This window comes from Neophocaena asiaeorientalis, unplaced genomic scaffold (genome assembly GCF_003031525.2).
Source record: "Neophocaena asiaeorientalis asiaeorientalis breed wild unplaced genomic scaffold, Neophocaena_asiaeorientalis_V1.1 scaffold33, whole genome shotgun sequence".
In the NCBI taxonomy this organism is placed as follows: Eukaryota; Metazoa; Chordata; class Mammalia; order Artiodactyla; family Phocoenidae; genus Neophocaena; species Neophocaena asiaeorientalis.
Genome location: NW_020171988.1, coordinates 549,726 through 568,553, shown reverse-complemented (window position 1 = coordinate 568,553; position 18,828 = coordinate 549,726). Strand labels below are relative to the sequence as shown.

At 36.2% G+C, this 18,828-nt stretch overlaps 1 protein-coding gene across 3 annotated transcripts in view; it reads right to left on the bottom strand.

Moving 5' to 3' along the window:
- Positions 1–18,828, bottom strand: part of TBC1D5 (TBC1 domain family member 5) — a 530,340-nt gene that overhangs the window by 204,878 nt on the left and 306,634 nt on the right. For all 3 annotated transcript variants that reach the window (XM_024747581.1, XM_024747573.1, XM_024747583.1), the window contains 4 exons: positions 13,687–13,789; positions 6,930–7,018; positions 5,328–5,378; positions 5,164–5,233 (listed from right to left, as the gene is read on the bottom strand). In XM_024747581.1, coding sequence (XP_024603349.1) covers positions 5,164–5,233; positions 5,328–5,378; positions 6,930–7,018; positions 13,687–13,789 — 313 coding nt within the window. The remainder of the gene's footprint in view (positions 1–5,163; positions 5,234–5,327; positions 5,379–6,929; positions 7,019–13,686; positions 13,790–18,828) is intronic.

Here is an 18,828-nt window from a genome sequence, read left to right as displayed (position 1 = left end):
TGCCCCCTCAAGTCTGATGATATACCCTAATATATCATGGTTGACCTTTCTTCTGACGTACAGTTCCCAGTTTCTACCTCTCTCCAATATTGGGATTTATAGCATCTTCTCTCATGATTATCTGCCTATCACTCATCCTCAGTCTACTCGAGTTCAAATTCTTGTTTCTGTTTCACACATGCTGCTTTTTCATACAGTTCTGGTCTCAGTTTAATCTCTACTTACACGCAGTCCCCTGAGTGAGCTCAGTCATTCACAGTGCTTCAACCAAAACCCACTCTCCAAAGACTTCCTAATCTGTATTCGTAACCTAGAACTCTGGAGTGCTTCCCACACGCTCAAATGTCGGCGAAGAATGTCAGATTGCCGAAGGGTCTCGAATTCAGCAGGCCTGCAACTGAGCTCATCACCTTCCGCTCAAAAACATGTTCATCCTCTCCCATGCCTACCTCAACCCATCCTCCAATACGAACACCTGGTTTGCCAATTGTAGCTCCTCAGAACCACTCAGGGGACTCTTGTATATGTCTCTTCTTTGGCACCAACACCCTGACTTGGGGCCCTAATCATTCCTTTGCTCCTCGTCTTGCTGCCCCCCCCAATTTAGTCTGCTTTAAATCCATCTTCCAAAATGCCTGGTGATCTATCTAAAGCAGGTATTAGATTATGCCAGATTGCCCTCCTTAGACACTTTTTTTTTTTTTTTTTGGCCACGCCACACAGCACGCTTAGTTCCCCAACCGACCAGGGACTGAACCCCTGCCCCCTGCAGTGGGAGTGCGGAGTGTTAACCACTGGACCACCAGGGAAGTCCCTCCTTAGACATTTTTAATAGCTCCCCATTATTTTCACTCTGGGAAAAACAAAACGAAACAGTTCAAATTCTTTAGCCAGGCCGGCAAGGCTTTCCATCATCTAGTTCTGTTCTCACTGTGCTTCCAGAGATACTGGGGATGCCATTCTTTTACCTGAAATATCCCCTCCCCACTGAGGAACCCCCATGTGTATTTTAAGATTTGGCTCAAGTGCCAGGTCTAGTTCATTATCCTCTTCTCTGCTCCCACAGTATGTGTTTCTACTTGTCTTCCTCCTAAACTGTGAGATCTCTGAAAGGAATAACATCTTTTTGTCACTGGACCGCATTCAGGGGCATAAAGATAAAAAAGGTAAGCTCTTGCCCTCATCATTTGGAGGGAAAAAAAGCTCTGAATTCTGTGTGAGAGCTGTGACTAATCAGGCTGGTAGAAAGCACAGAAGAGAGGAGGGGAGGGTCCTGTGTCAGTCCAGGGAGAAGGGGCTCCATCTGTCTGTCCAGGATCATTTCAAGTCTTAAAAAAGAAAAGCAGCCCTTTGGACTTCCTACTGTGTCTGCCCTAGAGTATTTAGGTCCAAAGGACATAAGACCATATTAATCTTTAGGGCTCAATTCATTTTTGTTAATTTGTATAGACAGGAGAAAGGGAAACCTCTATATTGTGCTCATTTATTAGAAAAATAGTACATCCAAAACACCTTTTTCTGATTTTGTAACATCTAGTACTCTCTTCAAATAACAGGATGCTTTAACTTAAAAGGATTTCCCCTGAGCTCAGAATACTTTATAGTAAAATCTCTTAAACTTAAAAAACCTGAAAGTAATGTTTCTGATCACTTGATGCTAAACAGCACAGCTTATCTAACAGTAAAAAATCAAAAACAGTGAAGACAGAGTTAATGTAAAACACTTCCTTATCTTCAGGATTTCTTATTACAAAGAATGCTACTTGCATATAACATATATGATCAAATAAGACAGCCACAACTACCGATAAAACTAGAAAACTTTTCTAACCACTTATTAGTGGTACGCAAAGTGTGTTCTACAGATCATTGCCAGGCCACAGACTGAACAATGCAGCAAGATAATGATTTCACACCATTATGTAAACCAACACACTGCTTCCTTCATCAAGAAAGTCTTATTACAAAAAGTACGTCGCTAAACTAGCCAGCATGCACAGTGATATGACTGAATTTTCTGGGGAACTAGAAGACCTGCATGATGGAGTGATACATTAATTTCTCGAACTTCTTTTTAAAACGATGATCGAATCATGAAAAAGAACAAAAAGGGAGGATGAAAAAGGGATTCACTAGATACGCTTTTTAGGAATATATTATGCACTGATACACACAGATAATATAAATTCTCAGAGGTCACATCTATGTGTTCTTTGATAAAATAAATGTCTTTGTGTTGTCTTACCATTCTCATGACATGATTCAGTGAAAGCAATATGAATAAGTAAAAGTAAAAACTGGCAGCCCTCTCATTTTTACCATTCAGTTTCTCAGATGCTGTGAATCAGTTATAAAATACAAAATGACCACTGCGTAAAACGATCATGAGGCCTGTTAATTAAATGTCTTCAAAAACTCTGCTCAGAATCTGATGTTCACATAAGTCTATGACTCCATCAGATCACCTGCTGAGAAAATAGAGCTACTGTTCATCACACATGCTTACAGCAAACTTCCCCTGTAATAACCCTTACGGAATGGAGCATGGTGATATACAGCTGGAGTAAGACTTTATCACCTAAGCTCGGGGTAGACAAACTTTCTCTAGAAAGAGCCAGATGGTAAACATTTGAGACCTTCCAGGTCATACAGTCTGTGCTGCAACCACCCAGCTCTGCCTTTGTAACGAGAAAGCAGCCGAAGACAGTAAGTAAACAAGTAGGCATGGCTGTATCCCCACCAAACTTTTTTTATGGACATGGAAATTTGCATTCTATATAATCTGCATGTCACCAAATACTATTCCTCTTTTGATATTTTTTTCAACCATTTAATAATGTAAAAGCCATTTTTAACTCACAAGCCTTACAAAAACAGATGGCAGGCCAAATGGGCCTGCAGGCAGTAGTTCGCCCTGACCTCGGCCAAAGGCATAAAAAGCATTAGTTATCCATCTCATTTGCTAAGAGACGGAGTGAAGGGACTGAGTAATACGTGGTCTCTAACTAGAACTCATTCAATTATACTAACATAAAATAAATTAGTCATATAGAAAATAATATACCAAAAACTCTTAACAACAGCCCTTGCCAGAATAATTTGCAATTTTTCCAATAAATGATCTCTAAGTTAGCATATATGGTTGTTTAAAATAACAGTTAATTCGGCAATACCACTCCTACAGATATGCCAAGAGAACTGAAAACATATGTTCACATAAAAGTTTGTATACAAATGTTCCTAGCAACATTATTCTTTTTTGTTTGTTTGTTTGTTTTTGTTTTGTTTTGTTTTGTTTTGCGGTACGCAGGCCTCTCACTGTTGTGGCCTCTCCCGTTGCGGAGCACAGGCTCTGGACGCGCAGGCTCAGCGGCCATGGCTCACGGGCCTAACCGCTCCGCAGCATGTGGGATCTTCCCGGACCGGGGCACGAACCCGTGTTCCCTGCATCGGCAGGTGGACTCTCAACCACTGCGCCATCAGGGAAGCCCACAACATTATTCTTAATAGTCAAAAAGTGAAAAGAACCCAAACGTCACCAACTGAGGTATGGAAAAACAAAATGTGGCATATATCTATGCAATGAAACATTATTTAGCCCTGAAAAGGGATGAAGTACTGACACATGCCACAACATGAATGAACAGTGAAAACATTATGCTAAGTGAAAAAAGTCAGTCACAAAAGGTCACATATTGTATGATTCCATTTATATGAAATGTCCAGAATAGGCAAGTCCAAAGGAACAGAAAGTAGATTAGTGATGCCCAAGGCTCTAGGGAGGGGGAAATGGGGAGTGACTGCTAATGGGACTAAAAGGATTTCCTTTTAGGGTGTTGAAAATGCTTTGAAATTAGATAGTGGGGACATTTGCACAACCTTGTGAATATACTAAAACCCAATAAATTGTACACTTTAAAAAGGTGAATGTTACGGTATGCTAATTATTTCACAATAAAAATTATAGTTAAAGAATAAGGGTAAGAGGGAACCCTCCTACCCTGTTGGTGGGAATGTAAATTGGTACCGCCACTACGGAGAACGGTATGAAGGTTCCTTAAAAAACTAAAAATAGAATTACCATGGGATCCAGCAATCCCAATCCTGCGCATATATCCAGAGAAAGCTCTAATTCAAAAAGACACATGCACCCTAATGTTCACAGCAACACTATTTACAAAAGCCAGGACATGGAAGCAACCTAAATGTCCATCAACAAAGGAGTGGATAAAGATGTGGTACATATACACAATGGAATATTACTCAGCCATAAAAAAGAATGAAACTGGACCTAGACATTGTCATATGAGTCAAGTAAGAGAGAGAAAGAAAAATATCATATGATATCACTTATATGCAGAATCTTAAAAAAGGGTACAAATGAATTTATCTACAAAACAGCAATAGAGTTACAGATGTAGAAAACAAACTTATGGTTACAGGAGGTGTTGGGGGGTAGGGATAAATTGGGAGATTGGGATTGACATAATCACACTACTATACATGAAATAGATAACTAATAAGGACCTACTGTCTAGCACAGGGAACTCTACTCAATACTCTGTAACGGCCTATATGGGAAAAGAATCTAAAAAAGAGTGGATATATGTATACGTATAACTGATTCACTTTGCTGTACACCTGAAACTAACACAACATTGTAAATCAACTATATTCCAATAAAAATTATTAGGAAAAAAAAAAGAATAAGGGTAAGAGAGAGTAAGGATAAATGGTATTGATGCTAAACATATAAATTCAATTTAGTGATGCATTAGTAAAAGCAAAACAACCTATTTGACACAGAGTTTATCTACATACTTCCGTGCCTATCAACTCACCAGGACAGCACAGATCAAGTAGATAAATACTCTTTTCATTCAAAGTTTATAATAGTTTTTATGAAATTATATTGCATGCAAAATATACGCACATATAAAAGAAAGTTTCTATTTATTTATATGAAAAAGTTTATATTACCTTTGTAAATCTGTCAATAATTAGAGATATGATTTAGACCCCCAGTTCAAACTTACTCCACAGGTATCTTCATATTTTCATTTTTTTATAGTGATAATAATGGCTTTTATTCTGATTATATGTTGTTACTAAAATCATTTGTTCCCTCAAATATATTGAAAAGATCTGTACTGTAAGATTTACCTTTTGACCATCATGCTCAAAAGTAGAAAACCAAGGTTCAGCAGTTTCCATAAGTTGTGAGAACATTGCACTAAAAATTAGAAAAATAATATAACGCCAATGTTAAATCTTCATTAAAGTAAAAATGGCGTAAAAAAATAAAAACAGAAAGTTTTTGTACTTACTAGGCATCATGTTCCAGATACTCAGGGTTCAAGAGAGTTTTCATTTCCTCACTTAAAAAAGCGATACAATCAATCAGAATGTGTAAATTTTTAACTGAAGGAGATGCAGAGGTTGCCTTATTCTATGCTCATAAGCCAACTTTCATATAATGTGTAAATGAAAAAGAGTTAGCCTTTTTTCAATAAAAAGAGCAACTCCGTTAACAAACGAAATCATTTCTTTCTATAAAGATCAAAAACAAATTAGCTGCCTGTCTGTACCACAATGAGGCAACTATCTAATTATTCCAAATAACAAAACTGAATGTGACAATACATTCCTTGAATGTGACTGATCTAGAATCAACTGATTATTCCACAATCTATCACTTGTCCAAAACGAAACAAAAAAATATATAGTTACTGGTCAAATATCCCATATTATAACAGTAATTTATTTTCTTTCAATGGCTTCTATTTTTATTATGTTTTAACATCAATTAATCAGTGACAGCAACTCTTCCAAATCTATTTTCGTGCTGCTTTTACTTTATAAAGGATTGAAACAGTTAGAGAAGCATGTAGAACTCATTTAAAAGCTATTTTTTTAAAAAGCAATTTGCAATCGTGTATACTTTCCTATGGAGTATATTCTGCACATGTGCTTTTAAAAAGATAAAACTGGCATGAAAACAGGATCCCAATACTAACTGCAACCTTATCATACTTCAGAATAACTGAGGCAACAGCAACTAAGATATGGTTACTATAGTCAGATCCAATAAATTTAGTATAATTAGAAAAACTCAAAGGAACTAGAAGACACTAATCTATAATATAGTAAACAAAAGTTGATTTGACAAATGCCCTAATATATGTTCAGCAAAATGGATGGCTACATTTGATGAATAAAGATCATATAGATAAACACATGAAATAGTATATGTTAATCCGTTGTTTTCGGCACAGAGAGAGGCTAGCCTGTGGAATATTCCTGAGGAAGTTTTATAATCCCTCAGCTCTCCATTCCCAAGATGCTTCCCGGCTGCCTCTCTGGCCCATCTAGTTAGGGTATCTTAAGTTAGAAAATAAATTCTAACAATCGGCCTAAGTTAAATACAAGATACACTAATTTATTATCTCGGCAAATAACTTCAGTAATTGTATCTCAAAAACATGAGAAGTCATTTTGTTTCTTTATACTGGGGTTCTTTGGGGGACTGTTCTATTTATGAACTGAACTGAGTCTGGTGAGGACAAAATATCTCACACATAAGGTTCTCTTACAGCTTACTGTGAAAGAATGGGCCACTGGAGGATAGAACGTATGAATATTAAAAATCATCAGCACTTTGCCATTACAACAAAAATGTCCTCTTCTTGATCCATCAGTTACATGTCTTCCTTTGGTACAGCTCTAAGACTTGCAAAGATATTTAGAATTCCAAGTTTGCCCCATAGCTGAAATGGGATTACAGTTATTAAGCGGAATTAATCATCAGTCACATGAAACACAACCAAATGTTTACAATTTACAAAATACCTTCAATATAAAAGGTGTTGAGGTTAAAAAAGGATTACAGCAGGGCTGACAAAATAGATGGAGCTCATATACAAACTTGCCTTGGCTGTGCAGACTCACTGGCATGAAGAAAGGCTTGGTGGTCACAGTGGAGGGTGAAGACCATTGGAGCCAACAGCTCGTGCATGCCCTGAAATAGAGCCAGAGAAAGGGACGGGGGCATGTCCAGACTCCGCTGGTGGACAGACGGGCTCAGCTAAAAGCCTCTGCAGCTGATCCCCGCCCCAGGCATTTTCGTATTATACAGAAGAGCATAAACATAAAAACCTACAAAGTGAGATTTTATCTAGTTTTAGAACTTGACTCCAATTCTACCACAGCAGGTATTCTTCTTTAAAACATGGAGAGCAGTTCTCTTTTAAATGACACAACAAACAATAAATCGGCACGGTAGACAACCTTGCACCTGTCAGTTGCTTCAGGATGTGTACTCATAAATATGAATTTCATGTATGCAAATTATAATCATATGCTACAGTGTAAAGATCTGCAGTAAGAAGGGCAACTAAGAACTGTAGACCTAAGGAAATTACATCCAATGTTTTCATTATATAATGGCTCAAAATTAGGATGTCTGTAGATTTAGGAAGAGCTGAAGTCAGCTAGCTGGAAATGCTGGATAATAAAAGAAACAACCTTTAGCAGGTATGAGAGAAAACAAAGTTTTTAAAGTACGATTTTCAACATGTTTAAGCCAAGATGGCCATAATTTTTTTTCCTGTCTACTTCAACGATAAGGTTACTTTTCAATTCACTTAGTGATTTCACCAATACAACTTTCTTTTTCCTTATATCGTGTTCACCTGTGGATTACATACATAGGCATAGAAACAAAAAGGTATATTGGTTACTTAGTTGCCTTTCAAAGGGTATTATAAAAATCCATTATTTATCCATTCTTGTGAGGAAATAAGATATTCCACATCAGTGACCCGCCTTGTTAGCTGAGATTTTTTTCCCTACTTAGGCATCAAAAACATATTTTCGCAAGTTAAAAATGGATTGTACTCTTTTCTGCCTCTTAAGGTGTGTCACTATTTTCCTTTTGCCTACGATGATCTTTTACAAAAAAAGAAGACAAAACCCCGCTTCTACAAGAAATAACAATAAAATACTGAAGCCGAGAGAAGACAGAGTTTTTGCTGATGGGATTAGAGGGAATCTCCTGTGATGGAAGGACAGCCACACGGACCTCTGCACGGTCTGGCAGCTCTGTGCTGTTCGTAGGACGCTAGTTACTATCATAAAGTAATACAAAAGGAAACTCTGTCAGAGTTCATTTATAAGTTATCACTAGCCTTGAATGAGAAGGACTTAATTACACTTTTTACAAAATTATTTATGACCCATTGACAATTTACTTGTGATTTGGGACAAATTACCACACATCACTTCAATCTTTTTAGGTGACCGTCTCCTACTAAACAAATCTTGAAAAGACTATGCCTTAGAAGAACTTGGTACACACCCACAAAGAATGGAATTAAGTTTTGCTAATGTGCTTTAAAATCATTATGAGGGGTTTATTCTTCTAAAATAATCTCAAATTATTCCAAAGACCAAGTGACATAATTTTAATCATGAAAGTAATAGTTACTTACTGCACAGAACTACAGAATATCTAAAACAAAAAAAAACAAAAAAAAAGGAAGGAGGGAAGGCAGGAAGGAAGGGAAGGAAGGCCAAAAGAGAAAAGAAAGAAAAATTAAAACTGTGATAGATATCTTTGCAGTAATCTTTTTTGCTTATTTCTGATAATTTCCTTAGGATAAAGTCCCAAGAAGTAAAATTTCTGGGTAAATGAGCTAATAAGACATTTGATATATACAATTAACCTGCCCTTTAGAAATAATTCCCTCACTTTAGGGCATAAAAATCACCATTTCACATACCCTCATCTTTATTTGTAGTGTTTTTTAAAAATCCTGTCAAATTCTACAGTCAAATAGTTGTTTTAACTTATTTAAATGCTAGTGAGGTTGAAGACAAACATTTCAGTGGTCATTTTTATTTAATGAATTGCCCATTTTCTCCTAATGAAGAGTCTCCCTTCTCCTGATGATTTGTAATAGTTCTTCAGCAATTCAGGAAATTAACCCTTAGTTATTTTTGTTACAAATACTTTCCCATGTTTATAACTTGCCTTTTAATTTTGATTATGTCATAGTAAAGCTGTATACTTTAAAACAGTCAAATCAATAAATCATCTTTCATGATTTCTTATTTTGCTTTTATGGCAAAAAGACCTTCCTCATATTGAGATTAGATTAAATATACAGGTTCCTTTTTTACAGCTAATTCTTTACCCACCTGGTATTTAATTTTGCCCTGAAGAATAATATGTATTTTTCCTTCCCAAAGTGTTAAACTAATTTATTGAATAATCACCAATTATTGAATAATCCATCTTCTCCCAAGAGTTCTGAAATGTCATCTTTATCATAAGCTGAATATTTAGCTCTCATTTTTTCTGAGTTTTTACTGGTATTCCATTGGTTTATATACTCTTAACAGGAACTTTACTACTGTAATGTCTTGAGCTGTAAAATACTCCATTTCCCCATATTTTCTATTCTTTTTCTCAAAATTATCTTGCCTATTCTAACATCTTTTCATCCAAATGAAAATGTAATTTAGTTACATAAAATGCTAAACAAAATACTGCAATTTTTATTGCCATTGCATTAAAATTAACTTGAAGAAAACAGACTTCTTTAAGAACACCAGATCTTCCAATCCAAAAATATGTGGAACTGCATAGTTTTTATTAGGTTTCTTACTAGGCTTTGGGTGTTGGTGTTGGTGGTGGTGGCGGCAGAGATCTTCTGAATAGAACTCTTCCCTGCAGTATGCTTTCTAACTAATTAAGGCTGGTTTAATACGAAAAGGTTCTTGCCTAAATGTATCTTCTCACGTTCCCTGAACATTCTCTTCCCTCTAGTTTCTGTGACACTCCTTTCTCCAGATTTTGCTCATGCATCATTCACCTTCATTTATTCCAAAAATTATCTATTAACTACCTAAGACGTGCTGGTAACACAAAAGTGAGTGGAGTGGGCAAACTCCTGACCATTATGGAGCCTGCAGTCTAAACAGCAAGACACACAATAATAAAATGAGCACAGAAGTACTGTAGGTTATAAACTGGGACAAGTGATACATATATGTATATGTATGTACATACATACATAGACAAACCCAGCTCCTCCTACAGGCTTGGCACATACAAGGTGCTCACTGCATAGTGACTGAATGAATGAAATAGCTTCCACTCAATATAGTGAGGGGTAGATATTTCATTTATCAACACAAGGGTAAAAGCTGAACTACGATAAGATGAGAAATGGAAAAGAATCATCCTGAATTATATTTCAATATTTCCCATCAATAAATAAGTGCTTTTTGTATAATGGAAATTAAGAGTCCCCTGAATACCATTAAGACAATCTTTTACACATTCAGTGTTGACTTCCAACCAAACTAGGGATATTTTTCTCGAATAGACTTGTAAGAGATTACTGGTTTTACTCTCAATTCTAGACTAGTAAAAACCTGATTAATAATTACAAGTGGCAAGCAAACAGACATCTTTAAAGGAAAAGAGAACTATCTGGAAAGAATGATCATAAATTCAATATGCTGTAAATCTGACAAAGCATAATGAAAAAGAATGTATTGTCGGTACACTTCTTCGTTCCCAAAATGTGTATTTTGCGTCCATCCACACCATTAGCGTTTCTGCTTGCTTACAGCCTTTTTCCCTGCTGGATCCTCAGTAGTCACTGCACTCCAAACTCATGCCAGTTGAAAAGAAAGGTAGCAAAGTTTTCCTCATCAACAGCCTGTAGGCTCACAAAATTGAACGTGTTCTTTTATCTGCCTGTGTTCATTTAGCCCACCAAGCAGTCTTTATTAAAGCTGAGGCATCAGGCAGTCAAAGTTCATTAATACCATTTATATAATCTCTGCAGTTTCAATTAACTCAGCAAGACATTCTACTACATGATAACAGTCTCATTAATTCAATAAAATCCCATAACTATTAACAATATGGTCGATGTTAAACGGGGTGTCACCTAGTACAAAATAATAGCTTTAGCAGCTTGTGATGAAACTTAAGGTTTTTTCTTAAATTTGATCTGGCTAAAATATTCAGTCCTTTTACAGCAAGGGATTCTTCCTACGTAAAGAATCTATAGAATTTTTAACATTAACAGGGAGTAATTTAAATCTTACGATTTAAATTACTCCCTGTTAGAAAGTGATACACAGGAGTAAATTAATAATACTTTCCTATTCAGTAATTGATAGGCTTTGTCTAAATGATCAAGAGTCTGGTCTGTTTATAGGCTTCCTCACAAACGCAGTGGGCTGCGTGCCTCACAAACGGTGGATGGTGCAGTTACGATGTTTTGGTTCCTTGTCCGTGGAACTTGCTTCCATTATTATAAGATTTCCTGAATCTAGATTTTTCTTTCTCAAAAGAAAAAGAGGAAACAAATGTATAACTTGGGATAATTTTATTCCGACTTGATTCGTTATCATCAAATCTTTTACTGTGAGATATTTCCAAATATTTGAAAGAGAAGAGGGCACACTGAGGAGACAGGCTTGATGACAAAAGCCAACACAATGAGAAGAGGAGAAGAGAAAAACAGAAATAAACCTGGATCACTGGTGAAGAGCCTGAGGTACTGAACTAACAAATGCTGTGGAAACATTCTGCCCCCAGACTTCTTGCAAAGTGTGTTAATAACGTCCTTAGACTGTAAGTCATTCTGAATGGAATTTTCTGTTATGTGCTTCCAAAAAATCCTGATATACTGATTGAGATTTATTTTCTCCCAGTCTCCTTTTTGGTTTGTTTTTGGTCTTTGCACGTTATATCTGACCTGAATAGCCTGTCTTGCTTGGGAAGACCTTTCCTACCCTGAGATTATAAAAAAAAGTTCTCCTAAATGTTTTTTCCAGAATTTTTATGTAATTTTAGTTTTTATAATTATATTTTTACTCCATCTGGAATTTCTTCTCCCAATAATGGTATAATATAATCTTTTTTAGATAGAAAGCCAAATACAGCATGTCAATATCCTTTTCCCATTGAAAGAAAACGTCCTATCTTATATGAAGATCTCATGTACAACTGAACCTGTTCTTAGCTTGTTCCACTGATCTATTTTCTCAGTTCCCACATTACTGTCACATTGGTTTGATCACAGAACATTTACAACAGTTTTCAGATCTCCCTGTGCCATTCTCCCCTTCCCCTGAATTCTGTGGCAGCTCCAACATATTTAATACTGACTGTAGCAATGATCACCATCACAGCTACCAACATGAACTCATAATGAGCACTACATGTTTTTAACTCTACAAAGTCAATACTATTATTGCCCTCATCAACGAAACTAAGGATTAGAAAAGTTACATGTGTATATTGTCTAAGACAAGGTAGCTACTTAAAGTGTTGGAGCCGAGATTCAAATCAAGGGATCCGAGTCTAAAGCCAGTGATCTTAACCACTAAGCTGTATCATCACCATTAAAATGACTATAAAGCTTCTTGGTGTAAAATTTAAAATCACTGTGCCTGGTTTTTAAAAACCATATCTCTCACTTAGACTATCAATGGAATGATAACACATTTATATATTAATTTGGGAAGAAGTAATATTTTTACTTAATGTCTTCCCACCTAAAAACACGTTATCACTTTTCTATTTATTCAACTCTTGCTCCAATAACATTTATAGTTTTCTTCATATAGCTTTTGATTCTATATAATTACATTTATTTTTAGACATTTTATAGTTTTGGTTGCCATTATGAGTAGGATATATTTTTCCATTTCCCATTCTAAAAGCTAAATGTCACCATGTAATTAATATAAAGACATATTATTAGTATCGAAACTAAGATAAAATTAGTTCCCTTGGATATTCTATGTACACAATAACAAATACATTATTTAGGACAACTGTAATATGACTTGATTTATTATCTTTAAACAAATTAAGTCTATCTCAAATTAAATACACTGCTCTCACCATGCAGATGTTTTCTGTTATATTACACCGAATTTGGGTTGTCATCAGTTGGATGTCATAACTTTGGATTGTTGGAGAATTTATTAATATAGTTTGAATTCTGACTTAATATGCATTTTGAGAAATACATAAAAATATCTAACTTTGCGTATTTTTATTGGAACCCCATAAGGTTAAATGCAAACCTAGATACTTCTTTATATATTAAATTAAAAATTTACACTTTGAAAAGAATAAACACAATCCAATAATCTTCTTTAATAACGAGATGAATTAAACATCAAGATCACAAGAATATCATATAAATTTCAGAAAGTTTAAAGGAACTTTCTGCAGTTATATTACTGGTAGATTTTGAAGAGTAAAAGGACATTTGATTATCCTCTACATGACATGCCACATATTTATAAATGCTGTACTTAGAAACAATATTTATATATACAACTCTGAAAAGCTTTATTACTAGATTGCCTTCAAAGATGCTGTTTATAAACAAACTCTCAAAAGTTGAAAGCAAAGATTGAATGCCTCATAGAAGACAATTTGGTGGAATGTCTTATAATAAGGAAGAAGCATATGTGCGTCAATGAGCTTACCTTTCTCACCATGCAGCTGACAAGCAGCTCTTTGATTGCTTTACTATTATGATGCAACTTTGGATACAATAAAGGCTACATTATTGCTCTATCATTTGTCAAGCTGTATAGAAAATTCTGAGTCAATGGATGCCACCTGTACGATATTTTCATTACCTGCTTATAAAGCAACTGCTCGTTTTCTCTAGCATAACAGAAAAGAACATCTGTAAGAATTTTTCTCACATTTTCTTGTTGGAAAAACTGCATTTCAGGAAACCTGAAAAAAGAAAACACAGGATTGAAATCGGCTAGCACAATTCCAAGAATTACCCTCAAATTCTCATCTCTGAGAGGTGCCATGGGCAGCTTTTGGTTTTAGTACAAGTTTGTATTTGCCAGGCAACTTATGCCATAGGTGGGACTCATGTGTTAAAGAAAAAAGGGTGAGAAAAAGGGAAACTACTGGATACCCTTCAACATCTAAATATTTCAAATGTCTTCATATGTAAATGTCATCATATGCATGATGAATACAACAGTTTTTAAGCAAAACAAATTATAGCCTGTGCATTTGGTGTGGGGACTGCTCTGTTTTACCCCATTTGGTATACTGTGATTTTGTAAGTACCAACTTTGTGAAAAAAAATCATTATCCTATTTTTTTGGATGCAAATACCATGATTTAAATTATTATACATGACCACACCATTCATTTTATCTGATTAAAACACAGACTTCAAATGGACTGAGTTAGTCAGTATTGCTTAAATGATCTCTGGATCAAAAATTCTACCAGGTGCTTTGAGGTAATGTGAAATACAAAAGGGCAAGAGTATCCACCTGAAAGGAGCTTAAATAGCTGTTTATAATGCAAGAATTCACGACTGCAACAACCCAAAGAGCAAATACAGAGCAGTGCAATACACAGTGAATATACAGTCGACCCTGTGGATTCCTGGGTTTCGAATCTGCAGACTCAACCAACCGTGGATCAAAGATGTCTGGGGAAAAAAAATTCCAGAAAGTTCCAAAAAGCAAAACTTGCATTTGCCAGCATGCCAGCCACTATTTACATGGCATTTACATTGTAGTAGGTATTATAAGAAATCTAGAGATGATTTAAAGTATATGAGAGGATATGCATAGATTATATGAGAATATTACTCCATTTTATACAAGAGAGTTAAGCATCCATGGACTTTGGTATCTGTGGGAGTCCTGGAACTAATCTCCTATGAATACCAAGAGACGAGCCTATAAGGGAAGAAGGAATGTCATCTAGAAATAAGCAGCAAATGGGTTCAATCACAAAAGGTTTGAACAAGAATTTTTAGGAGAGGAGGAACATGGAACATCTGTGGGAGAGGTAACCAAATCAGAAGGAAAGCTATGAAGACATAGAAGGCAAAGAGTATTCCAAATGCAGAGCACTGTATGGTATTAGTAATGCAAAAGGAAAGTATCAATACTTCTGTGAAGTACTGCCACTTGGCAGCAGGGCAACAGGACAGAAGAAAAGGTGGGAGGTGTAGAAAAGAGCTTTGAATGCAGTATTTACAACTGAGGAAAAGCAACAGAGTGACTCTACATTTCTGAATAGGGAAGTACCAAAGAAGACAGTATTTGAGTAACTCTAAGTAGGATTAAGCCTGCAGGAGGAGAGACTGCAGGAAGGAGATAAGAGGACATTATACTGAGGTGAAATGGAAAAATCACAAACCTGAGAAGAAAAGCCGAAGTTCAGATCCCTGTTGCATAATTGCTGGCTGTGCGACCTTGAGTAAATGGCTGCTTAACGGCCTCATCTATAAGTAGCGATAATAATACTGATCTTGTGATGAAGATGAAATAATGTGAAAGCACCAAGAACAGCGCCTGGCAGCAGACGTTCAGGAAGAGAAGTGATTGCTAGTCTCTGAGTACTGGTACTTTAGGTGATGAAGATGTGAATGAGGTCGCATTGGAACTAGAAAACACGAGAATATGTAGTAAATACGCAAGAGGCTGAAAAGGAGGAGCGCCTGGAGCACGGAGGCATGCGGCATCACGGAAACAGAAAAATCTCCTTCGTTAGTCTCGTAAAGGCAGCAATGGTTATTTTATTCATATTCTGATGGTTCACTGCTTCCTATCTCTGGCAACCTCTGCTCTTTTCTGCTTCCTTCTGATCCTCTTCGGGCACCCTGTGAGAGTGAGAACTTTCTCTCCAGTTCAGGCGGTTTGTGAAGCATCTCTTTCCTGGGCCTAATTTTTATAATAAATTACAGCCTGTTTCATCTTCATCTGTTCATTTGACTTTTGCTTGAAATTCCCTTGGATGTACAATTTGTCCCCAGACACAGGTATCTGACCTGTTCTCTACCAACAAGGAAGCCTCTCCTTTGAGGGGCCGGTAATCAACAGTCCATGGGTCTGAACAATGTTATCTCAAGTCCATGCTTGAGATGGATGGCCCTCCAGACAGCCATCCAGATTAATGTGATGGCCCCCCAGGCAGCCCAGACTGAAGCTCAGGAGTCTGACTAGGCACAAGTGACCATAGCTCCTAAAGAGGAGAGAAATTACCTGAAAGCAGATTCAGAGCAAGAATAATAACTATATCTTAGAAGCCAAAGAAGTTCCAGAAAGGTGTCAAATGCACTGAAGCAGGAAAGAAACAGAAAAACTTGTTAAATGACTTATTTGGGACAAAAGAAAGCTGCTAAAACCTTTAGATAGTCAAATATGCCAAATTAGAGTAATCAGGATGAAAGATAGGTAAGTAGTTAATAAAATGCTGGAAAGAAATTTCTTGGGAAAACTTAGTCACTAAAGTAAAAACAGAGTAACCCTTCTGAGACAAAACTGTTCCCCCTCCTTCCTCATCAGATGACTTAAATCTAGCCCTGTCGTGAAGTAGGCTTCCTGTCCCAGGATCTGGACAGATCACACGGATGCGTGATTTTGTGTGTCCCCTTCCATAACTATGCTTTGGAAACTGTCTATGAACACTGGCACCACCAAATTCCCTACAGTCACTGCAATCTGAATGGACTATGGGAGAAAGTACTAAAACCTACAACATTCACTTTGTAACAAATATCCATGAACTATATAAAGTAAGAATTTAATACCTTACTACTAAAAATGTAAATTATATTACATATCAATTCATAGTTTCATTTAAATGCATACTAACCACTCACAAGACTAAAAACTAGAGATCTATAAGAATCAAATTGCAGGTAGATAATTTAAATTACCCACTTTTAGCAAATACCCAATCAACTGAAAACGCATATTAGGCAGACAGAGCATATCTATGTGATAGCACACCATCCACAATTCTAGTCTACAATGCTGAAGTGTCAATTTAGGAAGGTTCAGGATATCCTCTTTTTTAGAAAAGTGTGAGGTGCTCTCTAAATTCTGATGAAGAATCCATAGCATCAAACAAGTAACATGGGAAAGATTTCAGAAGAGTTCCAAAAAAGAAACAAAAGTTTATGCTATTTTCAGAAGCTGGAAAAAGAGATGACATTCAGAGAAGTTATAAGGTGAAAGAGTCCAGTTCAGAAGGTAACAGGTAAGGAGAACGGAAGCAGAGAGATTAATACCTGCTCCAGTATATCTGGGTAGTTAAGCAGGTTAGCAGTACTTCCCAACTGCTTTGCTAAACAATGTGTCAGAGATATGCATTGAAGTAAAATTCCATGAGTTTAAAGTTACACGGAAGAACCTAGGTCATAAGGTTGATGAATATACCTGAATAATAACATATTTGCTACAACAAATACTTGGTTTCGTATTAACAGGCTTCAAGTAAGAAGGCATTCCATCTATAGGAATCAGAAATAAAAGGGAGAAAAGTAGTGAGTAGATTCTCTAGGAATAGTGATAAGCAGCTTTGATGGTAGGTTTTAAGTTTCAAAATAGCTTTCCTAACATCTGGTGTTGATTCAGGGCAGGTAATCTGAACAGTAGTCTAACCCGAATATCACTGGAAAGGCAAATCTGGTTTTGAGACAATAACAAAAATCACAGAATACAGACCGAGGCTGAAGTCAACAACTGTGAAGATTTTGAAAAATCAATAGTGACTCTACAGTTTCATGCAAAAAAGAGAAATGGTAGTATATTCATTAAAGATGAGATAGAGAAAAAAAAACTTAGGATTGAAACTAGAGACATTTATGATTCACTCAAGCCAAACTATCTGATAGGAAAGTAAAAGGAGAAAAGAATCACAATAAATGGGAACTGAAGAGAAATTCTAAATTATTATTAGAAAATGAAAGTCAAGAGAACTAATTCCTGCATTTGGCCAGAAATGAAAGTGGAGATGGTAAACAGGTGAGGATGAAACTCTGATAGAGATAAAAAGCAAAGAGAAATTAATATTAAAGTATTCCATGATGTGATTTAGACTAATACCATCGAACATTTTTACCTGATGGAAAAAAAGGTGATAATTCAGTTTTTTGTTTTTTGTTTTTGCGGTATGCGGGCCCTCTCACTGTTGTGGCCTCTCCCGTTGCGGAGCACAGGCTCTGGAAGCGCAGGCTCAGCGGCCATGACTCACGGGCCCAGCCCCGCGTCATGTGGGATCTTCCCGGATCGGGGCACGAACCCGTGTTCCCTGCATCGCCAGGCGGACTCTCAACCACTGCGCCACCAGGGAAGCCCGATAATTCAGTTTTAACTTAACAGATCAATATTTAAAATGCAGGAGTTTCTCTCTCAAGATGTGTGCAGGTATTAAATAGACAAATTTTACATAGTGCAAACTAACATCAAGAGATATAAAAGTCTGCTGTGTGAGTTTTGGTTTGTATCTTGAAATAACCCCACATTCGTAGGCAGTATAGTTTTCAACTTAAGTTTAAAAAAAATCTTTCATTATCTAAAATCTTTCATATATAATCTTTTCATTATAATCTTTCATTATAAATTCCAGCATCTATAAAGAGACAATAGTAGACTGAATTTCAGTATAGCTATCGCCCATCTTCATCATTAATCAGTTCTTTTTCTTTTTTTCTTTTTTTTTTTTTTTTACATATCCTCCTCTCTCAGTGTTGCATTTTGAAGCAAACCTGAGACATCACTACACCCATAATATTGCAGTGTGTATTTCTAAAACATAAAGACTCTCTAAAAACATAACCATAGCACCACTTTAACACTATAACTAATAAAAATAATCCATTGATTAAATCAAATATACAATCAATGTTCAAATTTCCCTAAATATTTTTCAGTTTGTTTCAATCAAGATCCAAGAATTTACACTGCAACTTGTTGATATATCTCTTAAGAGTTTTTTACTACAAAGAC